A 14002-nucleotide genomic window follows, 5' to 3' on the forward strand; every position below is an offset into this window, starting at 1 on the left:
CAACCAGCTAACCTTTAAGTTTCCTGTGGCCTTGATTGCTCGGTCATGTCGATTCGCCTTGTACAACATCAAGAAGGTCCAACCCTAGATTGCTCGGTCATGTCGATTTGCCCCGTACAACACCAAGAAGGTCAAATCCTACCTGTATGCAACACAACTGCTGGTACAGGCTCTCGTAATATCACGTATTGACTTCTGTAATTCCTTACTGGCAGGCCTTCCTGCATTTAAATTCAAATCTCTGCAGATGATGCAGAACGCAGCAGCGTGACTGGTCTTAAACCCACTGAAAACAGCACAAGTCATCCCACTGTTCATGTCCCTCCACTGGCTCACAACTCTGTTGCTCGCTTACAAAACAGCAACAAAAACTGCTCCTGCCAGCCTGGTTATCCTCATCCAGGTCTTCACTCCATCCCGCCCACTACACTCTACCATTGAAAGGCGCCTGGTACCATCACAACAGGGCCCTAAGTCACTTGCTACACTCACTCACATAAGTTACCAAACTCCATTCGGTCCGCAGAGTCCCTTTCACCTTTAAGAAGAAGCTTAAGACCCAGCTCTTATGTGAACACCTCCATGCTTAATAATATTGATGCTATTGATGATGTTGATGCCGATGATTAGGATTTTCATGATAAAACTGATGATGTTGATTATAATGACTTGAAGCTGTTTTTTGGCAGTTACTCAAGCTTTTCCCTCCCGTCTAGATCCTTGCTTGTGTTGTAATAACTCTCTGATGTACACAATTGGACAAAAGCGTCTGCTAAACAAAATCGTAACATTGTATCTTGGTCCATATAAAGAGGCAGCTGTCATCTTGACAAATGAACTGACATTAATCTCACATTACTCACATTAATATTTTGTTGTGAAACTCTGTAACTTGGGGGAATGTGGTAAATGGACTGTACTTATATTGCACTTTTCTAGTCTTTGCGACCAATTTAAGCTGCTTTTACATTATATATCACATTCACCCATTCACACACTGATGGTAGAGGCTGCTATGTAAAGTGCCCAACTGTCCATCCGTTATCAGATTCATACCCGTTGGCTATGCCACCGGGTGTACCAAGGACACTTCGACATGTAGCCTGAGGGAGCTGGGGATCGAACCTCCGACCTTCCGATTGAAAGACGACTGACTCTACCACTGAGCCACAGCCACCTGCGGAAGTAACAATCATCAGATCTAAGCCCAAGGAAAGTAGGGAGATGTGAAGAGAGGCTTGTGATCCTTGCCAGGAAGATAGGACGTCTTGGGCATTAAGACTAGGCAGGGGGATGCAATGGAGGTATTGTAAAAAACTTAAGTCCAGGGAGGGGGGCAAGGCCAAGTTGGGACCAGCTATGAAGTTTATGAAGTAGGCTATATATGAAATTTGAAGGCCTCTGTGTTGGGTAGCAAAAGTTCTTGAGACAGCTCATTTGTAACCTTGTAATAAACACACTTATGTAGAGTAAGAAAGAATACCATCCACTAGTGTTATTTTGTGTTGAGTGTTTAAATTCTCTTTGGTCAGGAACGAGGTTTCCTGCTACAGACCAACCACAGTCAGATTATGTTTACGTTGAATTCAATGAAAACTTTTTACCCTTAATAAGACTCCTGCAGTCACCTAAATATATTTGTTTTTTCCATTTATTGTAACAGAAAAAATAAAAGTAACACAATAAATTAACACCAGCTAGGCACATTGTCAAAGTAGCATTCACTTCTTTCTTATTGAAACCAAACTAATCTTTTGTCGCAAACCCTGCCCTTTGTGTAAAAAAAGCAAAAATAACAACTAAGTGTTTTTTTCTCCTCTGTCAGTAACTATCTGAATATGACTCCACTCATACACCAAAGCTAAGTGGTTTCTCACCAGTGTTACATCTTATTTCACTGACAGGAACTTCAACATTTCTCATAGTTTAACCTGCCTGATTTTTCATAATCTCTGTCTTCAGTCTCAGGTTCAGAAGAGTCTTCAGTCTTGACCTCAGTCTCTGGTTGTAAATGTCTCTCTGGATCTGAGTTCCTGACTGGTTCAGGTCCTCCACAGTCCTCTCCATCAGCTCCTGTTTCTGCCTGTCTTTTGTCCTCAGTTTGGTTTTGATGAAGCTCTGAAGCCTGACTGCCAGCACATTTGTGTTTTTTTAGCTGATGATGCCAAGAGAATCTTTTACCACACTCAGAACAACTGAATGGTTTCTCCCCCCTGTGATTTGCCAAGTGAAGTTTCAGAAAAGGCTTTGAGGTAAATCTTTTGCCACACTCAGAGCAGCTGAAGGGTTTATCTCCTGTGTGAATTATCATGTGTCGGGTCATATTACGTTTCTTATTGAATGTTTTACCACATTCAGAGCAGCTATGTGATTTCTTGTTATTCTTTGGTCTCTTATTGTCAAAGTTTTTCACAGAGTTTAAACCTGACTGATGTTCTCTGGTCTCCTTCCAATCATCCTCGCTGTCTTCAGTCTCAGGTTCAGAAGAGTCTTCAGTCTTGACCTCAGTCTCTGGTTGTAAATGTCTCTCTGGATCAGAGTTCCTGGCTGGTTCTGCTCCTCCACAGTCCTCTCCATCAGCTCCTGTTTCTGCCTCTCTTTTCTCCTCAGTTTGGTTTTGATGAAGCTCTGAAGCCTGACTGCCAGCACATTTGTGTTTTTTTAACTGATTATACCACAAGAATGTTTTGCCACAAACACTGCAGCGGCAGCGTTTCTCCCCTCTGTGATGTGCCATATGAAGTGTCAGATAAGACTTTTGTGTAAATCTTTTACCACACTCAGAACAGCTGAAGGGTTTCTCCCCACTGTGTACTGTACTGTGTCTGATCAGATGCTCTTCTTGTCGAAATCTTTTTCCGCACACAGAGCAGCTGAAGGGTTTCTCTCCACTATGAATAACCAGGTGTTTGGTCAAAATTCCTTTGTGGGTAAATCTTTTACAGCAAACAGAGCAGCTGAAGGGTTTCTTATCTGTGTGAATTCTCATGTGTATTATAAGATCCTGTTCAGCTTTGAATGTTTTACCACACTCAGAGCAGCTATGTGATTTTATATCAGTCTCTGGCCTCTTATCTTTTAAGTTTTCCACAGAGTTTAAACCTGACTGATGTTCTCTGGTCTCCTTCCAATCATCAACACCATCATTAGTCTCAGGTTCAGAAGAGTCTTCAGTCTTGACCTCAGTCTCTGGTTGTAAATGTCTCTCTGGATCTGAGTTCCTGGCTGGTTCTGCTCCTCCACAGTCCTCTCCATCAGCTCCTGATTCTGCCTCTCTCTTCTTCTCATTTTGGTTTTGATGAAGCTCTGAAGCCTGCCCGCCAACACACTTGTGTTTTTTTAATTGATAAAACCAAAAGAATCTTTTGTCACAAACACTGCAGCTGTAACGTTTGTCCCCTCTGTGATATGCCATGTGAAGTGTCAGATAAGACTTTCGTGTAAATCTTTTACCACACTCAGGACAGCTAAAGGGTTTCTCTCCTGTGTGAACTAACATATGATTGGTCAGAATTCCTTTTCGGTTAAATCTTTTACCGCAAACAGAACAGTTGAAGGGTTTATCTCCTGTGTGAATTCTCATGTGTATGTTCAGATACGGTTTATCTTTAAATGTTTTACCACACTCAGAGCAGGAATGTGATTTCTTATCAGTCTCTGGCCTCTTATCTTTAAAGTTCACAGAGTTTAAACCTGACTGATGTTCTCTGGTTTCCTTCCAATAATCATCACTGTCTTCAGTCTCAGGTTCAGAAGAGTCTTCAGTCTTGACCTCAGTCTCTGGTTGTAAATGTCTCTCTGGATCTGAGTTCCTGGATGGTTCTGCTCCTCCACAGTCCTCTCCATCAGCTCCTGTTTCCATCTGTTCAGTTTGTCTCTGATGAAGCTGTGAGGACTGAGGTTTCTCTTCATCATCTTCACTCTTCACAGTGACAATAGTGAAGGGGAACTTGGTGGTATCAGCCTCCTCCAGTCCTTGAAGCTGCTCTCCCTCCTGACTGATCCAGAGTTCCTCCTGTTCCTCTTTAATGTGGGGGGTCTCAGTGTCCTCCTGGTTCAGACTGGGGCTCCACTCCTGCTGCTCAGGTTGAAGCTCTTCTTTACTCAACAACAGCTGCTGGACGTCTGCAGGACACAGTGAACAAAAATTTAACTATGTTCTGAACTATGTTTTGAGGGGTGGCAAGTAAATTTGGCGTCAAAAAGGTGTTAATCCATGATCGATTAACTTACTTGACACTGCCTCTCACATGCCTAGAGCAGCGTCTCTACACATGCTCATCAGAACAAAAACATGGGCGCATGTGCAGTTTTGCAAAACGCGCAGCTCACACTGAATGTCAACAGAGCAGACACATGTGGGTAGAGACACAGAAAGGGCTGCTGTGTGCAGTTAAGGCAGGTAATGGTGTGTAGGTAGAACTGAACTGAAGAGAAGCAAGGTGAGCAGATTACAGTAGTTTTGTGAACTAACACCAACATATGGTGGAGAAGGATGAAACTGTTATAATGGCATTACGATATAACTTTCTTTAAACAGGGTGACACATTGTCGCTGCCATAAACCCTGAGAAACCCTCCATCACAGTATTAAATTACTACAGGGCCGTCTGTCAACGTCCGTGGTCATAAATCCTTTGAAAGACTGATGTTGGCCACCTGAAGGACATTATTGGCGTCCTACTGCACCCCCTTTAGGCTGCCTAACTGACAAACTGGTGGAAGATGCAGTTGTAACCCAGGTTAGCAGACAGATAAATGTAGTCCAATTACTAGTTTACCAATATGTTGCAGTAGCTGTCTGAAGTAATTCCAAATCCTCGTAGTTTTATGTAATTTAGAAAAAATGGCTGTACCACTAACATTGTTATATCAAGATAATCAAAATATATCACTATATTATTACATATGGCTATTATCATGGCATATAATGAAAATAATAAATGCATGTGATCTGGATTGTTTGTTTGTATACATGTGCATGAATGGGTGCATGTGTGAGGTGTTTGTGACGTCCTATCTTCTCTGCCTGCTATTGTTTTGGTTGACTCTCTAGTTCAGGAGCCAATGGGAAGAGACAGGACAGACATCAGGAAACAGAGATTAGAGTGGGAGCCACTTAATTAGGCAGTCTCTCCTCTCTTCCTCCCAGGCTTCCACCAGCTGATTTGGTTGTTTTGTCTTTAGTTTGCATTCAACACTACACTCACAAACTGCATTCATAACTGACCTATCTACCTTATATATATAGATATATATATATTTATATATATATATATAGATATATATATATATCTATATATATATTTATATTTAGATATTATGATTAATCAGCTAGACTCCCTTATGTTACGTCAAAGCCGGTTGACCATTTTGCAGTGGAAATATAAGAAAACCAAATAAATGACTCCAGGTATACGGCAGTTAGAATATATGGTAATTACATTACTCTACTTAAAGAAGGGTATACCTTATTTTTAAAAATTAGACTGTGTTCAAAAAACTACTTCAATCTGCTCACCTTGCTTCTCGAGTTATTTCTCCCCATACACCTACACCTTTGCTGTAACTGCACACATTGGCTTGTCTCGCCTCTTTCCGTTTCCCGCTCCCTATATGTGTCTGCTCTGTTTTAAGATTAAGATTCGTTTGTCATTTTCTTGTGCAGTTGCATACATACAAAAATGAAATAGTGTTTCCCCCAGCCCGTGTCAGTACCACAAACACAGCAATCAAGAATAGTTCAAAAACTGGAAGAGGCCACCACAGGCATCAGCCGCCGCCTGTTGACATTCATCATGAGCTGTCCATTTAACAAAGTTGCTAAAATTACACAACTCACGTTTTGAATTTTTAACTCTGACTTCATTTACACAGCAGCATGAGATCCACACATGAAGGAGGCTTGTCGTTAAAGAAGTTGTGTGTCAAAACGAACAAAACTGATGTGGTTATAAATGTCACTATAACTATTTTACTATATTTTGTATTCTGTATTTATGCCCGTCATAATGTTCTGTTTTTAACTGTGTTAAGCACTTTGAATTAGTCTATGTAGAAATGGTTCTTGAAAAATAAACTTGCCTACACAGCTGCATTTTTGAAATAGTGAATTTTTACACTTTCGTCTTACTGCTGCCTTTTTGTAGTTTTACCTCAGATAGCGATTTACTCTCATCATCTCCTCTTAGTTGTCATATCTGACTGCATCAGTGTCTCTCACTCCCTTAATCATCCTGTTCCCTTTTCTTCATGATCTATATGTATCTGTTACAATTACAATTTACAATTTTACAATTTCTTTTTATTTTTTGTGAGTGTGTGTGCGTGTGTGAGATGTACTTTTACCACTGATTTTCATTATATTATGAAGCGTCTTTAGACATTATAATCATTACACCATAGCCACTTAAGAGTCTTTAAGTCCAGTACACAAAGTATTTTCTTAGCAGGAGCTAGCTGCGGCTAACACGCTCTGTGCGTCTATGAACGTTAGCTAAAGGCTCGGCTCCCTGAAACATTAGTAGGAAATACGTTTCCAGCAGTGAAAGAAAACCAACCTGCTCTCCGCAGCTTTATTTCAGGTGTTAAAATCACATCCAGCAGTTTTCTTTGGCGGTGGAGCTCCTCTTCGTATCCGCATGTTGATGTTTGTCCTGCCTCGTCTCCGATAACCGCAGCGAGCAGCCGCCGTCTGAATAAATCTTTAAGATCCTGAAACCCGGACATTTTCCACACATCCAAGAGTCAAAGAAGGAAGTCTTTTCTACGATCACGCTACTCTTTTAGGACGCTAGCACATACATACACGCTCACTATGCCGGAGAGAGCTGTCGACACCCGGAAACAAAAACATTACTTCCGGTACACTCGTTAGGGGTATACTCATGGATCTATAATAAGACCTGGATATGGCGCCGCCTCTCAGCAGACACGCCGATTTTTCCCAGTGGCCACTCGTGGTATTGCAACAAAAAATCCCATGGGGCCCAGAAAGCATTTTTCCCATAGACCGCAATAGTAAAAGAGAAGCCTGCAAAACTGTTCTCGGGACACCTCCAGCTGTAACCACTGTTAATTGCTAATCTTTGTATTCCATATTTTTAAGTCATGGACTTTTAAACCGTCAAAAAGTTTTCTAAAGGCCAGAAAAGCCCCCCCAAAGTCTAATTTTCCATGGTGACGTCACAGCTGTATGCGTGCACTCCCAAGTGCGGTCGTGCTGCGTCTCGGGAGCGAGGATGCCTGTTGGCTTAATGACAGCTCTGAACGGGGCTAAACGTGGTCGGAAAAGTGAATTAAACGACTCCAGGGTGAGTTTTTTTCGAGACAGAGTTGTGATACAAGTTTCATATTTTAATGGCATGTATTTTTAAATGCAATTCTAGGTATTTTGGCGTTAAATTACCCGCTTAATGACCGCATTTTCACTTACTGCCAGTGCCACTGCTGTGTAAAAGTCGAAGTTATTTACCATGCATGTGATAGTTTCGGTGATGTGTCACCAGGGTCTCGGTCTCACCTTGACTGGTGTTCAATATCCTTTTCATCCTATCATAACGACCTTTTATTACGGTTTGAACCGTCTCAGTCTGATGGCCTGGAATTATGCAATCTGCAGCAGAGCATACTGATGATGATGCAAGTATAAACTACAACGCAATAAATAATAAAGATGAATAATAATAGAAAAATATAAGATAAAATTAATTAATTAATTAATTAATTAAGAAATGCACATTTTCCTTACGTAATGTCAAAGCATTCTCTATTTAAAGAAAGTAAGAAACAACAGTCAACATGCAGTTACATATGTTATACTCTCACTTGGCTCTTACAAACTATTTTTCTCAGTTTTGCAGACTGTAATCACAAATTAAACAATTTTTACTTGGGACAGATTTGTTTGAGCCTTGGAAATATTTTACAATTATTTTGTATACATATATGCACAATCAACTTAACAATGCACATGAATAATGGTACTTGCACTACGGTAGAGATATTTGCACTTTATTGGATTCGCACACAACATTGTTTATACATCATGCCAGCTCCGCCTGAAAGGGAGATAGTCAGGATCCTGAATAGAGGGAGATTGGACATGGTGTATCACTTTGTTAGTATTTGGTGGAACATGTGCCATAATTACCGTGGCTTACATGTGTCACAGACAGTCGCTCTGGCCACAGGCTCAGCTCTCTCGTCTCTTTCAGGGCTCATCAATGGAATAACATCTTGTAATCCATCCATCAATCCTGTGTGGCATGTAGCTGTGGAGGATGGAGAAAACAGAAGTTTAATTAATGATAGAACAGTAAAATGTAATTTCAAATGAATTATTCAGTATAATTTAGTGAGTCATCATTTGCATACTACCAATGCCTTTAGTGCCCACACACTCACACACAACATAAACAGCCTGTCTTAGTTAAAAAGCCCACTCACCACGGCAAGGTGCAGGCCAAGAGTGGGAACACAAGACCAAAAAGTGTTGAACTGTTTCATTATAAAGCCTTGCATAGGAACACCAAATTATGTTAAATACACCACACAACGGAAATTTGTAATTATAAGAATGATAATAGTTTGTGAAAAAATGAAATGAAAAAAAGTTTTTTCTTTTTTTTTTTAATTCAGTAGCATGTGGCGAAGTATAGGTTCTGACATCTCACTACAGGAGAAAACAGTGTTTTAGGGTCGACTATAAAAAGATATCAGGCTAGGAATAACACTTAATGTCCAGGAGCTCCTTCCATGACTCAGGTAATATCCAAACTATATCACGTAGCTGTAAAAGAAACAGAGAAAATGCAAAGTTAATTAGGCCTAAAATTGGGACTGCACAACGCTTAATAACGAAAGACTTGCCTGTTTGAATGTGCCGATATAGCCTATAAAACGATAAGAACTTTAAACTTAATCTGACAAGAAGTCATAGGCTATATCACATACGGGATCATTAATAGACAAAACAGATTTACCTACCGGCATTTGGTTGATAAATATGACAGCTTGTATTATTGTGGGGAATCCCATATTTTTTTATTTTAGATTAACCTTAATAAAAATGACTCGTTTTATCCTTACTTAAAAAAAAATAAAACAACACAAATTAACCACGTATAGTCTATAACCATGACTTTGAGAACATCATCGGTTGATGTGCCCTATAAATCCATCATTTGATTGTGTAGATTTGTCATTACCGGTCAAACTCATCCACAAGCACTCATGAGCGCGCAGCGCTTGTCCAGAACGCGATTTGCTCGTTCTCATTGCCCCAGGGCATGATGGGAGGCCCCAGAGCATCATGGGGGGTGACTCAACTGCGCATGCTCTATGGGCCCCATAACGCGGAAGTAAACCCGGAAGTCAGAAACTTTTTCGGCGTATGCGCCAGGCGAGCAACTCCGTTGAAATCAACGGCCGCCATTTTCCAGTCCGGTATCCAGTTATATAATACATCCATGGGTATACTACAGCTGTGTCCCAATCAAAGACTGTGGCTGCTTCCCAAGTCTCTCTTAATTAAATAATAATTCAGATCAGATTATCAGTGATAATATAAAGACACAGTGCTGTAGGAAATGTCCGTCTGGCTCTGCAGCAGGAACACAGACTGCAGCCTGTTCTTCATGTGCAGGTGTTTGTTACACAGGTAACAGGTTACAGAGAGAAAACACTGTTACTGTGTGTTTTATTAGAATTAATACAGTGCACATGTGTGCAGACACAAACAGCTGTTAAAGCAGACTGACAGCTGATCCAGCGGTGATCAGCTGACGCGATCATCACAAACGGACGTCGCAGCACGTCACGCTTCATCGGAAAGGACGTCTCGTGTCTCTTAAAAAACATTCCCTCGTTTCCTCTCTCCTCTCTTGGTTTCCTCGCGTCTCTCCATGCATCTCTGGTGGGAGGGACTAAGACGCAAGTGAACGACGCAAGTGAAGGAAGCATGGATGCAATTTAAGAGACTTGGGAAGCAGCCACGGACTCACAGACTTTGAGGCGCGTTCCCGGTAATTGCGTAAGTGCTTAGTGCAGACCCACTGTCAGATCACAGAGTGCGTGAGGGCTCTGATGCTGACTTTACAACGCCAAATTATGGACTTTCCGTGGGTCCGCATATCTGCAGACTTTCCTGAGGGATTTACCCAGGGTTCATAGCGAACATTCGTACATTGAAGTAGGATTCAATAAAGTTTGACCAAAAAATAATAATAAATGTAAACAATGCGAGCATGTACGGTGACGGGAACCGCAAATACGTTTATCTGTAAGTGACAATAATTAAATATTCGCAAATGATTAAAATGAATGCCTTTCTGACTTTTGATAGTTTGTTAAATAAAGCTTATCTTATCTTAAAATATGTAAACACTGTAAGACACACAAATACATGCTGCAGGTCGGCTTTTTTACTTATTAGATTTAATGGCCCATCTGGTTTTACAGGCAACGTGCGATGCCATGATAGTTCCCATTCCCATTCCTCATTTTAATGCACTTCTCAAACTCTCACAGACTCACGCACTCTACCCACCGCATGCCTGACGCCATTAAAGTCCGTGAGTGTTCAGTGCTTAGGCTTTAGGGTGGAGATTGGGATTGGGCCTATATATAGATGGACACATGACAGCTCCCTAAAAGCCAAAACATTTCGAACGCCCCCTGCTGACTGGCAGCAGTATAGGTCCTAAAGCCCGCCTCCTCCATGTTAACAGATGGGACATGGGTCAAACTATAAAATCAAAATACAAGTCAAATACATTTTTCTCAAACATGGTTTCATTATAGTTAGTTCTTATCATGCTGATTCACGTCCAAGGGTTCATTTTTCTGATAAGTTTATTTTTAATTAGTTATTTGATGCTGTCAAAATGATGATTGACAGCTCTGTTGACAAATACGGCTCCTGCAGCCAATCATTTCCGGATCAGCAGAGTGGAGGACGACGTAACTAAAACAATCACTACAGTCATTGAAGTTTCCATACCTGTGAACGTTAACCTCAGACCAACACAGAGAAGCTGTTCTGCTGTTAAACACACAGACGTGAGGGATCTTTGCCATCCTTTTACGGTAAATTAAGTGTGTGTTTTGGTTAGCGTAAATGGCTACGGCGGCACCACCCGCCGATCTCTACTGTGCAGACTCTGGCTCCATATGACGTGACCATCGCAAGATTGCAGCGCCTATCACAGGGGCTATTTTGGCATCAATTTGTACAATGGGAGCAGATGGAGACGCGTCGTCCATCTATATATACAGTCATTGGTCCCAATCCATGGGGCTGCAGCTTTCCAATAGAGATGGCAGCTATCGTTCACTTCAGTGACCCGGATCTTCAGATCTCATTCAGCTGCAGGATTTGTTCACTACAGTTGTTCACCCGGTCGTTCAGTGACATTTCCGGTTTACCTTTACCTCACTCAGTCCTTCCTCTTTTTTTTTTTTTATTCTTTATTTCAAAATGTCAACATACATAGTAACAGAACAAAGAAGATCACATACATCCAGATGAGACATCCACAAAACAAACCAAAAGGTAGCGTCAGGTTTCAAAAGACTGTAGAAACAAAAAAATCTTACCTAAAACAAATGTGAAAATAAGAGGATAAATAAATAAAAATAAAAATGCAAGAGTATGACAGCCGTTGTTCCAAAAATGACTAATCAGTTGTTTAACTTCAGAAATTACATCTCTATGTTTAAGAATAGTACTATTAAGTTTCCAGTATGAGGATTTAGGGGTAGTGGAGGAAGACGTCAAAGGAATATAAATATGGATAGTATGTATATGCTTTCAGTAGTGGATGGGTATCTCTCCATGTGTCAGTTAAATTAAATTTCTGTATGAACATCTTCACATGAGAACTGGAGGAATCTGAGCACCTTGAAGGCCATCTGTCAATATGATTATCTGGTACAGTATTGAAGTCGCCTCCAAAAATGATGGAAGAATTTGGAAATTTAGATAACCAGTGAAGTAGTCGTCTTTCTAATCTGTCAACATAAGTCAATTAATATTAACTATGACGTAATTAAAGCTTGCAATTTCAAGTACAAGGAATATATAATGGCCGTCTTTGTCACAGTCAGAGATTAAAACTCTTCCATTCAAACGATTTTTCAAAATGCAAACACCAGCCGAGTGTTCTGACCCATGAGATAAATCACATCCCCACTGGGATCTCCAAAAGTTATCATCTTGTTCAGTTGAGTGAGATTCTTGTATAAAACAAAAGTCAGTATTATGCCGTTTGCAATACAAAAAAGTAGCTTTACGTTTGACGTGATTCCTTAGCCCTCTCGTGTTTAGTGAATTAACAAACAAAGAAATAATGAATAAAGGAATAATAAGAAAATAAAAAAATAAATAAAAAGTGTTAGACCTGGTAATGCACCGAAATAGAGAACTTGTGGTCCCTAAGAATGTAACGTTTTAAAAGAAAAGTGAACATAAGGTTTGAAACCAAGTAACAATGTATGACCATGAGATTATATAAAAACGAGCTCAATGTGGCATCAGTCGTCTGGAAATGTTTAAGAATGCTATTTTTCTCTTCGTCACTTATTTTGAAATAAAAAATGAGGTAAAAGAACATCTTGAAAAAGATGTTTTTAACTAAGCTTTGTGTCTTCTTTTAAGCAGCATTATACCTAATCTTCAAAATGATTAAATATACGGCATAACAGCTTTTAGCATAGAGCAACTCGCTCATGATTAACTTAGTGCATTTAAAAGCACAAACAAAAAACCCTCTGGCAATAATGCAGGTGAGAGAAGAGAAAAAAAAAATAAGGAGCATTGTAAACTATACTCTGATTGCTCCTTGTGCTGAATTTGTCATACCAACCGTGTCTCTAAGGGGGGAATATTTCAGTTCCATTCACAAAAGCTTGGCCCCCCACAAAGAAAGCCAGCTTGTTTTCCTTACGTGTCTGTCCACTGCAGGCCGTGATCCCCTTAGCAGGTGTAGCAAACTTGCTAGCTGAGTTAGCACAAGCTCATCCAAACACGTCTGCTCAGAGTGCTCAGATCTTGGCTGTCCCCCTAACGAATTTCATCATCGATCGTTGGGTCTTTGTTATGATGCACGGCGTTCACTGTGAAAAAGTCACTGGGGGCAGCCAGCCAATGCCATCCGTTTGTTGGGCAGTGCTGATGATGTGTCCGCCTCAGGTAGATTTTTGTCTGTTTACACGGACAAACGCTCGATTACGTTTTCTAACATTCATTTAAAAACAGACTGAAACTCCGTCTATTTTCTCTCCTCTCCGTTTTCTGATGGGTCCATAGCCAGGCGGCCGGGCCCCTGATAAACAGCCTAGTAATAAAGCTGTTAATAAGCTATCGCCACTGGTAAGGCTAATTTAACGCTAACTCTTGATAAAGCTAAAGCCCGGCTTCATTAAACATCACAACATGGAGAGAAAACTGACAGAAAGTATTAAATCCATCACGGTGTGTTTAAATAAACTTGTTATCGTGCGTCTGTCCGTCAGAAAGCAGATTAAGCTATCGCTAATTAGCTAAAATTCGGTCGGACAGACACTGGAGTGTAACATAATGTTACGGAGTTTTTTAATATTTCATGCCACTAGTCAGAGACAGACTAAAGTGAATATTTTATTTATTCACAACAGAAACTTGAGCAGTGTCTGATTAAATATATTTTGGTTAGTTACATTTCCCTGTTATAGTCAGTTCATGGCTGCATCCCCAATGTCCTTTTTTTATTGTAGTGGCCTCGTCTGTACTTTCCTTTTTCATAAGCAATTAATTAAGGTATTAATTGAGTTGCATTTTTTATATAATAACATTGCATTGTACAACATTACAAGATATGATAATTTTTGTGTTTTCAATATAATGCTGGAAATACTGAATCATTTTTTTGTTTTTATCTGATTATTAATCGATTAATCAAAGTAATAATCAACAGATTAATTGATTATCAAAATAGTTGTTTGTTGCAGCCCTAAACAATAA

General features: G+C 40.2%; 1 protein-coding gene across 1 annotated transcript; it reads right to left on the reverse strand.

Annotated features, from left to right (window-relative positions):
* Positions 1 to 1909: 1909 nt before the first annotated feature.
* On the reverse strand, positions 1910 to 6808 carry LOC138585217 (zinc finger protein ZFP2-like). Its single transcript, XM_069657506.1, has 4 exons — positions 6561 to 6808; positions 3391 to 4125; positions 2713 to 2973; positions 1910 to 2370 (listed from the first exon to the last, which is right to left on the reverse strand). Exons 1-4 carry the CDS (start codon positions 6727 to 6729, stop codon positions 1910 to 1912), a joined length of 1626 nt encoding a protein of 541 aa, XP_069513607.1. The 5' UTR covers positions 6730 to 6808.
* Between the last annotated feature and the right edge of the window lie 7194 nt (positions 6809 to 14002).

This window comes from Semicossyphus pulcher, unplaced genomic scaffold, assembly GCF_022749685.1.
Source record: "Semicossyphus pulcher isolate SPU_LCO1_2020_fin unplaced genomic scaffold, fSemPul1.0.p SCAF_11, whole genome shotgun sequence".
NCBI classification, from domain to species: Eukaryota; Metazoa; Chordata; class Actinopteri; order Labriformes; family Labridae; genus Semicossyphus; species Semicossyphus pulcher.

Coding starts and splice junctions, on each gene's coding strand:
- LOC138585217 (XM_069657506.1), bottom strand. CDS start 6,729: ATGTCCGGGTTTCAGGATCTTAAAGATTTATTCAGACGGCGGCTGCTC. Junction 4,126..6,560: donor AATAAAGCTGCGGAGAGCAG/GTTGGTTTTCTT, acceptor TGTGTCCTGCAG/ACGTCCAGCAGCTGTTGTTG. Junction 2,974..3,390: donor ATATCACAGAGGGGACAAAC/GTTACAGCTGCA, acceptor GAATTCACACAG/ATAAGAAACCCTTCAGCTGC.